Raw genomic sequence first — 18288 nt, 5'->3', positions numbered from 1 at the left:
AGCTGAAGCTGTATTATTATTATTATTACTAAAACCAAAGTCATCTCCGTACAGGTCATGAAGTCCCTTGGAGTGGTGGAAGGTAAAGGCTTCCACTATCCGTAACCTCGGTACATGGTGGTGTAGCGTGTTTATCATTACGCCCGACCGCCTTAGGCCCCAGAAATTAACTTGGTATTTATTTTCGGTGTATGCTGTGTGAACTCACTGTCCGGATCACCAAAAATTTCCCCATGCTTCAGTGTTGACCTGTGGCTGCTGAATTCAATGTATAATAATCTTTTTTTTTTTTTTTTTGTCACTGCATTCTTTCTCTCCGTGAAGCCTGCTTTTGATTTAGGAAGATTTAAGATAAAAGGTGATAGTCATATGCGAGAAATATATTACAATGCTTTTATCATCCGGTGATGCTGAGGATGCTGTTTCTTTTCAGCTTTCTCTTCAGACAGAAGGTAATCACTACTGCGGAGCTTCCATCATCAGCGCTGAATGGGCTCTGACAGCTGGTCACTGTGTTGATGGGTGAGTACGATTAAGTTACCTACTGCTTGATTCTCCTCATACCACCAACATGCAGAACACAGCGCCCTCCTACACCACAGGTAACACTACCTCAACAGAGGACAAGTTGTTGACCTTGTTGCAAGATATAGTGGGGAACTTTCACATTGCAAAATAGGGATTTCGTTCAAACCTTGATAACAGTTCTTCCACAAAACGTTTACGAATAACTCAAAGAAACAGTAGATTTTAACTCTAAAGTTATCAGTGACTTAAGAAATGTGTTAAAAGCTCGTGAAAATGAAATTCTGGAGTTGAAGTCTTTATTAAATCATAAAATGGACGAAATTGAGCAATACCAAAGGCGAAATAGTATTCGAATTTTTGGGTTGCCCGAAGAATCAGCTAAAGATACAACTCACTTAGTGATCAATGTGGCCCAGAATTTAAGGTCCCCATAAGCGCGGAAGATATTGACAACGCGCATAGGGTTGGAGCCCCTGGGTCTGGGAAGTCAAGGGCTATTATATGTAAATTTGTCTCGTACACCAAGAGATCAGCAGTTTTCCGTGCGAAGAGGCTGTTACGTGGATTCAAGGTGACGATTCGTGAAGATCTTACCTCCACCAGACATCACATTTGAAAAAGGCAATTTCCATCTTCGGTGGAAGATAGGTGTGGACTTCTGATGGCACAGTTGTCGTACTACAAGGGGGTGTTAAATACCGTTTGGAAAATACTGCTGAACTTAAAAGATTTCTCCTTGCCTAAGTTAAATTACTATGTTCTATTCACTATTATCTTCTCTACTTCTGCTTCATGTAATATAAAACTCTATGTAATATCATTCGGACAACTAATTGAATATTCATTTTCTGGAATTTTTGTAACCATCCAAATTCAAGCATGTCTTCTAGATTTAAGTCTTCTGAATTCCACAAAATCAGTGAAGATCTAACAGAAATCTAACTCTCTGATTTGAAAATAATTCACTTAAATGCACAGTCATTAGTTAATAAGGTACATTTAAATTAATTTGTTGACTAAAATATTTTGTAAACTCAAACATTAATGCTTTTGCTGTAAGTGAGATATTTTTCAAGGAGTCATACCGGATTCAGAGGTTAACATTCCTGGATTTAATTTACATAGAAGCGATAGATTAGGCAAGAGAAGGAGAAGGAGTAGCTGTGTACGTGAAGAGCAACATTAAATGTAAAATAGCTCGCACCTCCCTTGCAGAGTATTGTCGTAAGCCAAAGTATATTTTCCTCGAACTTGAATTAGCTGTGAGTAAAGTACTATTTTCATGAATCTACGTCCTACCCATGTTGGTTTCATGGAATCGTTTGTAGAAGCGATGCATAATTACATTTTTAATTATAAAGATGTTATACTTTCGGGTGATATGAATGGAAACTGTAGAAATTGATGATGCACTTGACTCGTGCATTCTGACAAGAATAACATTTGATGTCACATACCACACTGCATATTGTCATTCTAATCTCGATACCATAGCTTCAGATTGTACTGATATCCTACTGAAATTTGGGGAGACCCCAAGGAGTTGATTTTCTGGACATGATATGCTATATGCTGTCTTCTCGATATCAACACCCAGATATGAAAGGAAATGTATCACATTTAGAGATTTCCGCAGTTTTAATTTTGACGCTTCCCGGAAAGACATCATTTCAGTTCCCTGGTATGAAGTACTCTCTCGGTGTAATATCGATGATAAAGTTACCAAATTTAATAATGTTTTTTGCGTTGTACGATAAGCATGCCCCATTAAAAAGTAATTCGAGCCAAACATCCACCTAATCCGTGGATAACGTTTGCAATTAAGAAGTTATTCTCTGCACGAGACAAACCAAAGAGAAAGCATATCAAAACCAGGAAACCTGAAGACTGTGAAACCTATCGCATCTTGCGTATTAAAACCAAACTTGCGATACGAGATGCCAAAAGTTAAACACATGCATTCTTTGTTCAGTAAGAGATCAAGTCAGTCTGCTCTGTGGGGAACAATAAAATCACTAGGTATTGCCAAGAAAAGTTTACATCTTACATCCTCATTCATATCTGCAGAATTACTAAATGAATATTTCTTAAAACTTTCACCAGTGAACAATTCCCACAGAATATTCGAAAATATTCATAGTTTGAACACAAATTAACCTTAATATGATTGCTTTCACATTTTATACATTTACTCAGAGGATATAGTCAAAGTACGTATTTAAGGGCATGAATACCAAGGCTGTTGGACCGGCTGGTATCTCTCATTCCCTCCTCATGAACTGTTTGGATATAATCATTCCGGTCACAGCTCACCTGTATAATTTCTGTTTACAGTCAGGGGTCTTTTCAGCTGTCTGAAAAAGGGCCAATTCCCGACCTTTTCCTAAAGTTCATTCTTCTCAAGAATTTGATGATTTCAGACAAATCAGTATTTTGTCAATCTTAGGTAAAGGGTTAGCAAAGATTGTTTACCAACAACTCACTTCGTATTTAAGTATTCATTTTATTGTTAACATGTTTCAGTCTGGTTTCCGAACTGACCATAGCACTATGACGGCACTTCTCAAAGTCACCAATGAAATCAATCTTGCAATGGACAGAAAGGAACTAAAACTTCTGGTATTATTCGATTTAAGCAAGGCATTTGATAGAGTTCATTATGACCTCCTTCTCACTAAATTACACACAATGGGCATATCTCTAACAGCTCTTTCTTGGTTTGAAATGTTCTTGAAAGGGATGTCTCATCGTATTGTATTTAACAAACACAATTTCATTAAATTGTCCAGTGTACATTCTGGCATCCTTCAGGGTTCTGTGTTGGGTCCCCTTTTGTTTTCACTGTATATAAGCGATCTGCCTAGAGTTTTACGCCACACGAGACATCATATGTACGCCGATGATTTACAGATTATTATTACAGAATCATGTTAACGAATGTATTAGTAAAATAAATCTAGATATAGAAAGACAATATCAGTATACACTGAGTCATTATTTGCTATTAAATAAAACGGAAACCTTAGCTATTTACCTAGGATATAGAAATTCGCCAAAAATTTTCAACAGGGACATCGCTCCAGTACGGTTCTGTAATAAAGTTCAGGAATGTGAGAAGAATTTAGGTATTCCTATGAGTAATACTCTCTCCTGGACCTTTATGCCAAGCATTTGGGGGAGAAAGTATCTGGTATATTGCATCAGTTTCGTCGAAACTTGCCTTATCCTCCTTTTTTCGTTGACAAAAGTGATCCAAATTATGATATTTCCTATTCTAGATTACGGCGCTGTTATGAACAGCGATATCTCAGAGAAATATAATACCAAACTCCAGCGAGTTCAGAATGTCTGTGTGCATTTCGTCTTCAATATTCGTAAAGACTGTCACGTAACATCTTACTACAAAGCCACAGGGTGGTTGAAACTCATAGAGATAGACTATCATACTCAGCTGCTTGCTTACTGCTGAGAATTTTAAAATCCAATGCTCCCTCATATTTGACCAAGTCATTTGTTCACATGAGTCAAGTGCATGATCGGGGCAATAGGTTTACAGCCAACACCCTTCAGGTTCCACAGCATCGTACGGCAAAGTACAGTAAGTCGTTTATTTTCACTACGTCTCAATTATACAATGTCCTTAAACTAAATGAAATACGGCAAATTAGTGTCAAAACTCAGAATAGAAGGTCTTAAATACCGGTACTTTTCCACTTATTAAGCCATGTAAGTAAATTTTCACCAAGCATATATTAATCTCCTTGATACATTTTAGATCTTTAGTTTTATTCATAATTAATCCTTGGCATTAAGATGTATTTTAGGTTTATATTAGGTTTCTCTTATGTCTTCTCCTTCTTGATAGTATAGTCTATGTTTCTGAAATGGTAAAATTAATATTGTAATCTCCTAGATGTGTAGTTTTAATCTTTTTTATCCTCATAGGAAAGTGTATCTTATATTATTTTATGTATTCCTTTTACTAGATTTTGTATGTTAATTGATACATTTAAGATACAGTGGCAGTTAGATACGACGAAAGGGGCCTCTGGTCCTAATTGTAATTAACTTTAACTCTGGTCCTAATTGTAATTAACTTTAAATAAATGTATTTATATTTCTATTCCAGTGGTTTACCGAGCTGGATTTCCGTTCGTGCTGGCTCATCCAACCGCGCTTGTGGTGGTTCGATTCATCAAGTGGCTCAGATCATCTCTCACCCCAAATTCGATAGAAACACGCTTGACTACGATTTCGCACTCATCAGAGTAAGAATACCAACCTTGTTCTATAAAGTTTAGTAGTAAAAATCTTCCGTTTTGCATACTTATACTGTACTCATTATTTGAGGACTTCCAATAAGTGAAATAAATCAGATTTCGACCTTCAGGGTTCATATATTTTGGCACATTATAGAATAGGATACATTTAGTATACGGGACCTCTTATTGTCATCGAAAGATGAAATTGTGCTTGGTACAAATACACAGTTATCCGAAAGGATTCATCGGGGTTCAAAGTCCAGTAACTTGCAGGATAAGGATTGCTCTCCTTCGTGCTAACCGCGAAACGAAAATGCAACTTAATCAATGTTTGATAACTTCGGCTGTAATGCAATTTTCGTCTAGCGAGACAAATTTTGAAATCTCATGCAGGAACCAAAAGGAATTGATCTGGTTTTCAATGACGAGATTATATTCTATTCAAGAGTGGCAGAGAGTAAATTCTCAATTACCACATTTGAAATTTCGGTTAAATTGGGCCCCTTTACGTCTTAGTATTTAAGACATATGAAACAGGGGAAATCAGTGTAATTTGGACCTGCGTGTAATTTGGACCGATACTATTTTTGGTATTTGCAAGTTTGGTCAACCCTTGTCTGAGGTACAGTCAGCAAGACAGCCGAGGGTAACTAGAAGTTCTTTTGCTAATGGAAATACCGTTCATATATTCTGTCATTTCCATTTGAGGTGGCCACCCCATTCTCCTTTGGTTCGAACGTCGCTGCTGTCGGCCTCCCTTCACGGAATGAAGATGTTTCTCCTGGAACTAGTGCTATCGTCACAGGTTGGGGACTTACTTCCGTAAGTATTTGAATGTTTTTCCCACAAAATTAATTAATGAAAGAAAATGTTCTCCATAACTTCTTTTCACTATTTTAAGTGCCATGCCCATTCCTCCGAACGTTGGCGACCACCACAGCTAATGCTATTCGGTCTACTTCAACACGGTACAGTTGTTCATTGCTCTGTATAACAGTCCAGTCTTTAATATTGCTAAGGCAAGATGTTTTTCTTCATCCTCTCTTTTACCCTTTAAAATAAGTTTCAAAATCTTGTATTCCTCACCACAGCGTATTTGACCCAAGTAGTCTATCTGTCTGCTTTTAGTAGTAACTACTAGTCCTGGTTTACTGCATCCCCATTGTAAAACCTGTTCGTTGCTTGCATGTTGACCCCGGGAGTCTTTTGACATTCTTCTGTATAGCCATATGTCGAAGGCTTCCAACTTCTTAATTGTGTGCTCTTTCAGCGTCCATATGAACCACACATAGAATTTTACCATCTGCTGTCGGAGTTTTAAATTGAGAAAGTCTGCATTTTGCTCTCTTACCTTGTTAAATGCAATCATATAAAATGCATTTCGACTAATTCAGTGCCTTAGCAAAAAACGTATCTATGTTGATTCCTTTCACTAACTCATTTTCTAAATGTTAATCGCATGATTGTTTCGTTTTAAGGGTTAGAAGCGATACAGTTGTCGGATCTGTGTATTAAATGTCTTCTTCTTATAATAATAATAATAATAATAATAATAATAATAATAATAATAATAATAATAATAATAATAATAATAATAATAATAATAATAATAATAATAATAATAATTTTGACAGGAAGTGGGCTTCTACCTGGAGTTAGGCAGTACTTTAAACATTTGGCGTTAGTGTTTTCTACTGGCGCTACGCTGGACTTCATCAAGGTATGCAGCTCTGAAGCCTACCTAGTGGTATCGCTTACCTGTTTGAGGTTGCCACCTAGGAGCCTATGTTGTAAATTACATTTTAAAAATAATTTTAATATTTAGGGATTTGTAGCTGCTGTTATGTTACTACTAAGGGTGGCTTATACTGTTTTCTCTACAACCAATTAAATGCCAGTCTGCTGTTATGAAACGGACTTGTTGGTGCCTTTTAGAGATTGTCTTGATTTGTGGATCATCGGCTGAGGGTCACACCTCTCTTCAGACAGCTGGCGCGTTGGGGTAACCAGTAAAGTAAGTTTCTATATCGTAAATATGCGACTCTTGAAATTTCCAGTGGCCGACGGAGATACATATTCTCCAGCATATTAGAATGTAAAGTTTAGGGTAATACCGTTACCTGGTCTGTTTTAGTGTAGGGATTTTGTTAACAATTACTTTTTGTATTATATAGGTTTTCTAGTTAATATGAGCAAAGATAGTAGCCGCCCTAATGGGTATGACATCTTAAAAGGAAGCACGAGTGTGGACCCTGGATTCCCTTTCTTCAATCTTGTTTCTTGTGACTTATATGTAGTATGAGTTTACTTAGAGATTCTCCCCGTGTATTTGTTGCATTTCGTTACGTTTCCTTGCAAAGAAGAGGGCAGCGAGGGTTCAACGAAGTGTACTGGGGATTGAAGCCGCGTAAGCCTTGGAAAATGGGAACTCAGTTTATCCCTTGTTATTAATGAGTATCTGAGAGCGTAAAAATCTTATTATAGGCATTAAATGTTTCAATTTGTTATTTAGAGAGATCGATCACCCACTATTATTTACTAATTTTGTTAAAAAGGATACAAAGAGAAAGGGAGAATAAACATAGGATCAGAGTTTTGCATTTTTGTGGTCATTTTTCTTGTCCATCCCAACGGCTCTGCCGCCCCTTCCCCCATTACCTGTGAATGAATGTAATAATAATAATAATAATAATAATAATAATAATAATAATAATAATAATAATAATAATAATAATAACAGCAAGGATAGGATAGTGATAACTGGCGATTCCAATGCGAGGTTTGGAAATAGAACTGAAGGATATGAAAGGGCGATAGCTAAATGTGGGGAAGATATGGAAGCTAATAGGAATTGGAAGCGCCTGCTCGACTTCTGTGCTAGTATGCGTTTAGCAGTTACGAATACATTCTTCAAGCATAAGGCTATTCACCACTATACCAGGGGTACCAGATCCATAATAGATTATATCTTAAACGACTTCAAATTCAGGAAATCTGTTAAGTGTGTACGGGTTTTCCGGAGATTCTTCGATGATACATACCATTATCTAATCTGTAGTGATCTAAGTATCCCTAGACCTAGGATAGAGAAAGTGAAATCTGTCTGCAAACGAATAAGTGTAGAAAATCTCCGGGACGAGGAAATTAAACAGAAGTACATGGATATGATTAGTGAGAAGTTCCGAACAGTGGACAGGAAGCGAGTTCAGGATATAGAAAGAGAATGGGTGGCATACAGGGATGCTGTATTAGGAACAGCAAGGGAATTCTTAGGAACAACTGTGTGTAAAGATGAAAACGAAGCGAACATCTTGGTGGAATGATGAAGTGAGAGCAGCTTGTAAACGTAAAAAGAAGGCTTATCAGAAATGGCTCCAAACAAGGTCTGATGCAGGCAGGGGTTTGTGCGTAGATGAAAGAAACCGAGTGAAACAAATAGTTGTTGAATCCAAAAATAAGTCGGGGAAGATATTGGTAATAACCTGGAAGGGCTAGGCCAAGCAGCAGGGAAACATTTCTGGACAGTAATAAGAAATGCTAGGAAGGGAGGGAAAAAGGAAATGAACAGTGTTTTCGGCCATTCAAGTAAACTCATAATAGGTCCCAGGGAATTACTCGACAGGTGGAGGATATTTTGAAAATGTTCTCAACGTAAAAGGATATCTTCCTGGTGGTGTCACCTACAACCGAGCTCATGAGGAGGAGGAAATAATGTTGGTGAATTTACACTTGAGGAAGTGGAAAGGATAGTAAATAAACTTCATTGTCATAAAGCAACAAGAATAGATGGAATTAGGCTTGAAATTGTGAAGTACAGTGGGAAGGCAGGGATGAAATGCCTTCATAGGGCTGCAGTATGTATTGATGGTAGAATGAGTTCTTGGTTCAGCGTACTTACAGGGGTTATACAAGGCTGTAATATTTCACCTTTGCTGTTCGTAGTTTACATGGATCATCTGCTGGAAGGTATACAGTGTAAGGGAGGGATTCAGTTAGGTGGAAATATAGTAAGCAGTCTGTCCTATGCTGATGACTAGGTCTTAAAGGCAGATTGTGCCAAGAGCCTGCAGTCTAATATCTGGGAACTTGAAAATAGGTGCAATGAGTATGCACCTGTCGAAGGCAAGGTACCTTCAGATTGGACAAAAGCAGTAATTGCACCTATCTACAAGCAAGGGAACAGGAAGGATTGCAACAACTATCGAGGTAACTCATTGATTAGTTTACCAGGCAAAGTATTCACTGGCATCTTGGAAGGAAGGGAGGGTGCGATCATTGGTTGAGAGGAAGCTGGATGGAAGCCAATGTCGTTGCAGACCACAGAGGGGCTGTCAGTATCAGGTTTTCAGTATGCGTCAGGTAATTGAAAAATGCTACGAAAGGAATAGACAGTTATGTTAACGTTTCGTAGATCTAACGAAAGCATATGACGGGGTACCGAGGAAAAAGATGTTCGCCATACTGGGGGACTATGGGATTAAGGGTAGATTATTAAAATAGAGTTGATTTACTAGAGAAAACCCATGAACACAAAATTTATTTCCATAACAACTTCTTTTACCTTGCACCAGAGTGCATGACCATAGTTTTTGGAAGTGACATCTATGGGGAAATGTAAAAACTTCTTGAAGTAAACAAAACAAAGCAAATAAATCCAGTCAGTTTCGGCAACTTCAAAACAAAACAATTACTCAATACTTCAGTAGTGACATCTTCTGATTAAAGTCCCAACTTGATGTAGTAGCAGTTTCACATATGTGGGATAGATAGAGTTCATTAAGGCGCTTCTTTTGAATGTGCAGAGTTGAGGTGTACCTCCCGGTACAATTATTATCGTTACTACTGTTGAAAATCCACAGCTTGTTTCCATCATTCGACCGCGTCAGGGATGGAATGAATGAAGTCTAACCTAACGGTGAGAATAGGAATTGTATCGGCTGCCGAACCCTGTCACACTCCTCTGCAGCAATGATTTATGACTGACAGATGAAATAAAATGATACTGGAGAGTATTGTTGGAATGAATGATGACGGTGTAAACCAGAGTACCCGACAAAAACGTGTCCCGACCCCGCTTTGCCCAGCACAAATCTCGCACGGAGTGACCGAGATTTGAAGCACGGAAACCAACGGTGAGGGGCTGGCTTGCTGCGCTGTGTGCAACGGAGATTCTTCTCATTCTTCTTCTTATTGCCATTTTCAATCCATCCAATGTATGTTGAAATCCATTATTACTGACACCTTTACTAGAGTTTCACTACAGTATTTCAGTTGTATATTGTAACCTTGAAGGTATATTCATTCTTCTATTACAGGAAGGGGATGGTTGGAATGCCACAATTCTTCAGCAGGTCACAGTTCCTATAGTTTCCTACTCTGAGTGTAACGCAGATTATGAAAATTATGACGGTGGTATCACTGAACGTATGATCTGTGCCGGTTACACTGCTGGTGGAAAGGACGCTTGCCAGGTGAGAATACTTCCTAGAAATTTCACTATCAGTGTTGCCAGCTTTAGAGACATGTTCCTACGTATAGGGACATTCATCCTTCCCTGGTACCGTAATTCCCCCTAACTATGGTCCACTTTAGGTAACTTATAGTTATCGCTTTCACTCATACATACTACAGTGGAAAGCAAGCAAAATCATTCAAAACTCAGTAACTTAGCACAGGTAAGGTGACTAGCGCACATTTATTAATGATGTACCAGGAGTACACATTCCCCGGCTATTTAAACTGCACGCCTTCTTTAAGGCCATCTATGACAGTGACCAAGAACGTTTAAAAACCTTTTAAAACCTTCTTCTCCGATGATTAGATGGTTCTGCCATCCTTTTTAGCGATCTCTGGTGGACTAAACACAAATTAATTCCAGAAAGTATTTCAGTTGTCGTAGTTGGTAAACCTTTCTTTCCTGGTTATTTTTTGATGTGCCGCAGTTGTCAACACTTCACTTGGTTCATCTTGTAAGGTAATCTGCCTATCACATGCCTGTAACTAAGTTCTCTAGCCAATCTAACTCGGGGAAATGTATGGAAATATAGCCTGTCAGAGTTCAGTATTTTAATTTAATCTGGAACTTTCCGCTACGGAGCTATTTAAGGAGAACACATTTAGGCTGTCCTGTCTGATTTGCTCGAGTTATTGAGAGTGCGACTCGACGGAGGTCAGAGACGGCCAGGAGGCAGGGCGCGGCTGGCTTGAAGAAGATCCAGCGCAAAAAGGTAAGGGCAGAATTGACCCAAATATGTGATTGTGCCGGCGTGTGTTTCGAGGGGAAGATTTCAACGGTTTTCTTCATATTTTGTGCTGAAATGTAGGGCTTTCCGCGCAGTCTTTGGACTCTATTTACATTTCCTACTGGATAAATATTTAATGTAAGAGAGCACGAGTGGTGACCCTAGGAACTCTCCCCTTCTACTTTTGAGCTGGGTGACTAAAGTTTTCAACCTCTAAATTTTGAAATCTTGTCTCAGCCTTTAAAATTCCCCCTTTTGTCACCCATTTTTAGTATGGGATTAGCCTCTGTACCATTAGGCCCTAAGCCAACGTAGGTTCTCGTCCCTTCCCGAATGTTCGTTAAGGAGTTCTCGTGTTCGCCTCCTTGGCTTTTGTTAATCGCCTGTTTTGTGTAACCTTTTCTTTTTATTCTTAAGGCCTTGTAGTATGGGTAATTATGCCCCTGTATATTCTTTATGGTTCTTTGGGTAACCGTGTACACGTTTAGGTTCCCTTGAGGAACAATACTTAACCTGACTGTAAAATCTTGTTATGGATAAGCCCACCATGGTGCAAACTGTATATGAACACGAAGAAGTGGGGTCACCCTAGGGGTTACCGAGTGAAATTGAGATTGTAAATAGCATCTGATTGCTTGATTGAGGCTAGCCTCTATGTATATTGGAGCTCAGACTCTATAATATTGTACCTGTTCGTAGCAAGTATGCTCAGAGAGCTGCGACTTCCGGTGGATTTGGGGTTCGGTCAGCCTGAGGACCGTCCTACCCCGACCGATAGGTACTACCTGGACCTGACAAGGAGACCGAAGGATGTGAGCACCGCTATCAAGAAGAGTTCGAGCATAGAGAGCGACCGGGTGAAGGTGTGGCACGACCAACGAGCGGACACCACGGGAAATCACGAGGGTGACCTAGGATGGCTATATAATTCCGTAAGGAAGAAATTCTTGTCTTCCAAGCTCCAGAGGAAGTTGAAACGCCCTTACTACGTAATGAGAGGAATAAACGACGTTAGCTACCGAGTACGATGTGTGCCAAGGTGCAAGATGAAGGTGGTAGATCTAGACCGGTGGGCGCAATACCGAAGAACAGCTGAGAAGGTTACTGATCGGGACGATCAGCTCTCGAAGGGGGGACAATATTACATGCCAGCCACATGGTAGCTCTTTTCGATACTTTCAGGAAGAGGCTGGTGACTCAGACGACCTAGAATCTCCCAGCCGGCCTGTAGGGTGAGGTTGGCCTTTCCGTGTATTGTTCTCGGCGGCCGGCTTACCTGTGAGTTCCTTGGAGATTCAACGGGAATGTTCTGCCTGTAGTGACATCGTGAATTTTCTGGATCAAATCACGCGAGCTATAAAAAGGGAGGCTAGCCGTGGACAGTCAGTCAGTGTTGGACTCAGAGTCAGACTTGGACTCCGTGTTGGAGTCAGTGTTAGAGTGAGCGACAGTTGGGCTCCCTGTTTGAGCCAGTTTGACACTGAGTGAGTTGGGGTTCGGTGGCTGGGCTGAGGGCGACAGAGGTGTTGGCTTTCGCTGGTGTCCCACCGATGTTTGAACCAGGAGTTGTTGTTGTGGTGTCGGAGAGACCAGTGAATGTGTAACTGGAGGCGACAGAACGAAAGACTGTACTGCGTGATGCTGTGGACTGAGGATCGCCGTGAGCCAGCGAGGAAATGCGCTATCGTGAGTGCGAGGATAAATGGAGCTGTATTAATGTTCGCTGTTGTGAGTATCGTCCTGCTGTTGAATACTGCTGAGCTATTCAATTGTTCACTGCATGGGACTGGGCGAAGTACTGGACTATCACAGGAGTTGAACCAACGAACAGTCGTCGTATGTTGTATAGCCAGGGGCACTGTGTTCAAATCCGGCTGTCTTCGCACAGTGGCTGTGCGAGGTGACTGGAGTTGTGGGAAAGTGAAAGTAAGGATTACTGTCCCAGATAAAGGAACGGGCTGGACCCTTGCTGCGCCATAAGGTAGGGAGATTTGTAAATAGACTGGTAATTAGTAGTGTGGCCATTCATAATTGGTTGTAATTGTTTGTGTTTATATATGTGTGTGTGCATTTATTAGGTCATCCTGAAATAAATGAGAGTAATGAAACAGATAGAGTTTTACTCGTAACAATATTGTACCTGTCAGCAGCAATTATGCTCTTTCATATGTAGGTTGACGACTGGGCGTTTCTACCAATTAATTTTGTACCTTATTAAGGACTTCTAAGTCCAATAAATTCATTGTTGGAGCTGACGAGCTCGTTGTTAATGTGAATATCCCCAAGTTATATCAACTTGTCTTCTTATGTCATTAAACTGGTCTATGTGAATTTTAAGAAAGGAAAGAAATTCAATTACCAGTTTTTGTTAAAGTAAGTGTTTGCTTAAAGTGATCCCCTGTCCAGCCATTCAACCCAGGCCCTTCCTATTCCTCTGTGAGCCATGGAATCTCGGTAAAAGTTATATTTAAAATATATTAATAATTAAATATAAATATGTGGACTATTGTTATATGTCAAAGTGCCCAACTATGGTCCAACGTTTATTTTTTCTCCTTGGAATATATTTGACGTCATTATCTGCAGTGATTTAAAGTCTAATCATATTTGTTAATTATGAGCAAAACAGGAAGCAAAACAATTCATATAACGTTCAGAAAATGAAGTTTGAAAAGTTTTAACTCACCACAAATTGTTTGGAAGGGATAAATTAATCTTGGTGGATAGTTTTAAATCCATTTCTCTTTGAGATGTTTATCACCCGGCTCAATAATTGCCCCTACATGCAGGGACGCAACATTTACGAGGCATATAATTTTATTTTCTTAAGGTCATAAATAATTCCACAGTAACAGCACCAAACTCATATGTTAGTTGGAGTCTGACGCTTAGCTCTACCGGCGAGAGAAAGTAGACTAACGCTACTCGAAAATGGTCAGTTGCTACGGCAACCAAAACAGCGATGCCACATTTAAGAAAGCTATCGCCACGTGGGTTGGCTCGCTCTCATTCGCTGTTATGATATTATTCGGAATCGTACTGTGTTAGTTGTTGTTGCGTTATGTATTCACGTGTTTGTTTTCCGAATATTATTTTCGTTGTTACCTTCTTTTTCTTGTAAGTTAATCAGTGGCTAGTTGTACAGTTCTATTCCGTATTTAACATGTACATTTCTTGAAGTTATTGTAAAAAAACTGATGATTTTGGTGATTATAAAATCTCACATTTATCGGCAATGGCGTTTTCTGTCTTAAATGGTGGAATTATTAGCACGAGCTTAGGAACGGGTCAAAGTTTATTGAATTGCGGTCAAGGCCGGTAAGGAGCTAGCTAGAGCGAGGCATCAAGTCGGCCGTGCTTCTTTCTTGGTACTAAATTAGTTCCTCCAAAGAGGGCACCACTAACTAAGCTTCCATGTTCAACGCAGAAAAATATTTCTACTACTAATTATTTACATTCCTTTCCTGAAGGGGGAGGCGGGCCTCCTAAACGGTGACGCCGTCTATCAGGACAGGAAATTTGTATCGGAATAGGAAATGTGCGGAGAAGGTGAGAGGGTTGGCGACCGTAGCCTGTACTAGGAACTGTCCCGGCATTCTCCTTAGTGTAGGAGAATGGAAAACCACGGGAAATCGTTCTCAGAACAGCCGACTGTGGGACCAGCCCCTCTCCGTCCCCCGAATACAGAGGCGTAGTGCCAGAGAGGAACCGTGGCCACCCCTCTTCTGGTCGGTTGGTCTATTGGAGTGCAGAGCTGGCGGACCACGGGCCAACTACGACCACTTGTGGGCCGAGACCAACTCTCCATCCGCCGACAGTAGAAAAAAAGATGTTGCTAAGCAGAGAACTAAGTAGAAGAATTGGTTAACGCATAAGTGTACTATGGATCATGATTGCTTGCCTGGACTATACCCTATACTAGACTTAACTAAAGTTGGCGTCTGACAGGTAAGGTTGGAGGGAGGAGCACTGCACGTGCCATTTCACGATCTTGCCGCATTCCAGCATTCCTTTCTACATACTCTTACCCCTCGCTTCCGGCTCACTTGTTCCCTCCTTCATTCTGACCGCTGTGATCTGTTGTAGACTACCTGGCCAGGCGGTGTCGTCCCATTTGCGATCACTCTTATACAATCAGGTTCTTATCAGTGACAGTGACAGTTTTGGCAACTCCCAGCAAGACGAGCTGCCCGGAAGTTTTATCTACATGGCAACCGCAGTCGCCCCACCCTCGTTTCCATGGCAACCACACAGCCACTCCCTTTATCCTGCATCTGCAGGCAGTAAATGAAACTCCCTCTAAGAAATGTCAGACACTAACTCTTATTATTAGCAGTATAGTGATGGGAAATTATGCCAATTGTAGGTTGACATCAGGAAGGGCATCCGGCCATAAAATCCCGCCACGACAGATTCATCCCACCTCATTCACGATCCCGCAGAGAAACGATACAAGGGTTGGACAAACAACACTATTATTAGTCAGGAAGTCGTAAAATTTAAGAAATGAGATTTCCACTTCCGGAGGTGCACATGGCCTTGAGGTTCACTCAGCCTACAGCAAAAATGAGTACCAGGTTAATTCCTGGGGGCAAAGGCGGCCGGGCGTAGAACTAACCATTCTACCCCATCAAGTGCCGAGGTTACGAATAGTGGAAGCCTTTAGCTTCCACCCCTCCAAGGGCCTTCATGGCCTGTCCGGAGATTACTTTGCTTTGCTCAGTTTTACATGTTGTAATATCCACTTCCACTTGTTTCATAATAACCAAAAATGACATGTATTGATTGTAGCAATACAAACCTGTGAATTATTGGATTCGATGTCCTCATACAAAATATTTCAACGTACGGTTGGAAATTTCGTACGCAAATGTAATCTAAAGGGGCCCATAGACGTGCAATATTATTGCGCAAAACGGATTGTACAATATATTCTTAGCTGCCTATAGACGTACAATATTATTGCACAAAAATCGAGTTTGTGCAATAATTAGAATCGTGTGGAGATAATATTGATAGTTGTGCAATATATTGTGCAAAGCGGTCATAGACGTACAATATGCGTTGCAATATATAGTCAGTCCATGTCGGTATTTTATTTGGTGATTATATTGAGTGACACTGACCTTTGCTGCGTCTTGATCGCCGTGGGCGTAAGTTTCAAAAAGAAGCAGAAACAGAAAAGAAGCACAAGGGCCAAACAGTGGTTTCTAGACAGAGAAAGGTACACTCATGAAAATTTACTCAATGAACTGAGAAAAGGGGAACCAAATGAATTTCGAAACTTTCTGCGCGTGAATGGTGAATTGTATGATGAACTCCTCGCTTTGCCCTTAACGTCCCACAGAGCCGGAAGGCCATGGTACACTTCGATAAACTCCAAAATAAACTTTTTCTCCTCCTTTTTGCCTGGCATCACACGATACCTTCTCCAACGCTTGTTGATACCAACTGGCGGGAGGACGGGATATTGCACAATATTGCCAACACACAGCACAGTATTTTGCGATTTGCGCAATATATTTCAAACTTTCTTGATTTCGTACAATATATTGCACAACCCTTCAATATGAAATACACACTATCAACTTTATTGCACAAACCCCGATATTGCGCAATAATATTGCACGTCTATGGGCCCCTTAAGGAACCAGGAATATGGAAGTCTACGTGCTCCCTAAAAATGTTTTCCATCAACTATAGAGAGAGAACATCCTGGCTGAACTTCAATCAAATTTCAAAGAATTCTTTACTCAATAATTTAAAGGCCACTGAGACATCCTACCGTAAGAGGTGCGTTAATCAGCATTGTAACTGTAACGTTGTTTGAGACATCAACTAAAAACAGACATTGTTTTTAGAACTAGCCCATCGCTGACGAGGAACTGATAAGATGTTCGTTCTACGTGTATAACAGCTCACATACATTGTATCATACTGATGTTTCTATGCACGCTTCTAATAAAACAGACACTTAACAATCCTTAATCCTTTTCTAGGGTGACTCTGGTGGCCCTCTGGTTGCTAACGGCAAGCTACAGGGTGTAGTCTCCTGGGGGTACGGCTGTGCTCGACCTAATTACCCTGGTGTATACGCAAGAGTTGCTTCAGTACGTGACTGGATCAAGACCAGCAGTGGTGTTTGAACTTTTCTCTAGATATATGATGCTTCACATATCATTTCCTCAGATTTATATATCATAACATTGATTTATTATGTAGGAGTTTTATGTGATAATAAATCTTACAAAAATAGATAGTCGAGAGCAGTTCTTGTCAACACCTATGCTGAAAGTCAGTAAATAAGGGAGTAAGTACTCCTGATTACTGGTATAGTATCTTCCGGTTAGCCCATGTTTCATCACGAGTATTCTTTGGAAAGGACGACCACGTTCGAGAAGTGTACATTATGAAAATAGGGATATGTTTCAATACATATACAAATGTTGAAAACTAGAAAAGCAGCTGGAATAGATAAGATTTTTTGGAAATAAAAAATGAAATGGCATATGGCTTTTAGTGCCGGGAGTGTCCGAGGACAAGTTCGGCTCACCAGGTACAGGTCTTTTGATTTGACTCCTGTAGGCGACCTGCGCGTCGTGATGAGGATGAAATGATGATGAAGACGACGCATACACCCAGCTCCCGTGCCAGGGAAATTAACCAATTAAGGTTAAAATTCCAGACCCGGCCGGGAATCGAACCCGGGACCCCTGTGACCAGCACGCTAACCATTTAGCCAAGGAGCCGGACTTATGGAAATATACTAACGGCAATTGGTTAGTACCATTGTACTACTTAAATACTCTTCGCCTGAAAGAGCTATACCATACGAATGGAGAGTTTCTATAATAGCCCCAGTGACTAAAGTAAAGGATGATGAACACAAAGCGGGTAATAACAGGCCAGTCAGCTTGACATGTGTCGTATGTAATCTCTGGGAAAGCATTCTTTCTAATTATATTAGAACGTTTGAAAACATTATGCTGGTTTGAAGGATCAGCTCGCAGAATTCCAGTGACCTATAGCAGAAATTTTAGATTAAATCCGAGTGAGCTGACCACGCGGTTAGGATCGCGAAGCTGTGAGCTTGTATTCGGAAGATGGTGGGTTTGAATCACACCGTCGGCAGCCCTGAAGATGGTTTTCCGTGGTTTCATATATTCACACCAGGCAAGAATTATTTGCATTGGCACCATAGAGTGAGTCAGGGTTCCAGAAGAAGTTAAAGACATCAACAGCTTTTGTTGACCTGA

The 18288-nt window shown here is 40.3% G+C and overlaps 1 protein-coding gene across 2 annotated transcripts in view; it reads left to right on the top strand.

The window, feature by feature from the left end:
- LOC136874468 (trypsin-1) overlaps positions 1-17274 on the top strand; it is a 29892-nt gene extending 12618 nt beyond the window's left edge. Inside the window, exons 3-7 of one of the 2 annotated variants that reach the window (XM_067148098.2) lie at positions 434-522; positions 4658-4796; positions 5499-5612; positions 10106-10261; positions 17032-17274. In XM_067148098.2, the coding sequence (XP_067004199.2) occupies positions 434-522; positions 4658-4796; positions 5499-5612; positions 10106-10261; positions 17032-17178 (645 nt within the window). In that variant the 3' untranslated portion in view covers positions 17179-17274. The remainder of the gene's footprint in view (positions 1-433; positions 523-4657; positions 4797-5498; positions 5613-10105; positions 10262-17031) is intronic. The other variant, XM_067148099.2, reaches the window with a different exon arrangement.
- Positions 17275-18288: the final 1014 nt, after the last annotated feature.

The sequence above is a fragment of the Anabrus simplex genome, chromosome 5 (assembly GCF_040414725.1).
Source record: "Anabrus simplex isolate iqAnaSimp1 chromosome 5, ASM4041472v1, whole genome shotgun sequence".
Taxonomy (NCBI): Eukaryota; Metazoa; Arthropoda; class Insecta; order Orthoptera; family Tettigoniidae; genus Anabrus; species Anabrus simplex.
Note: the sequence above shows the minus strand (reverse complement) of the source record. Positions and strands in the feature narration are given on the sequence as shown.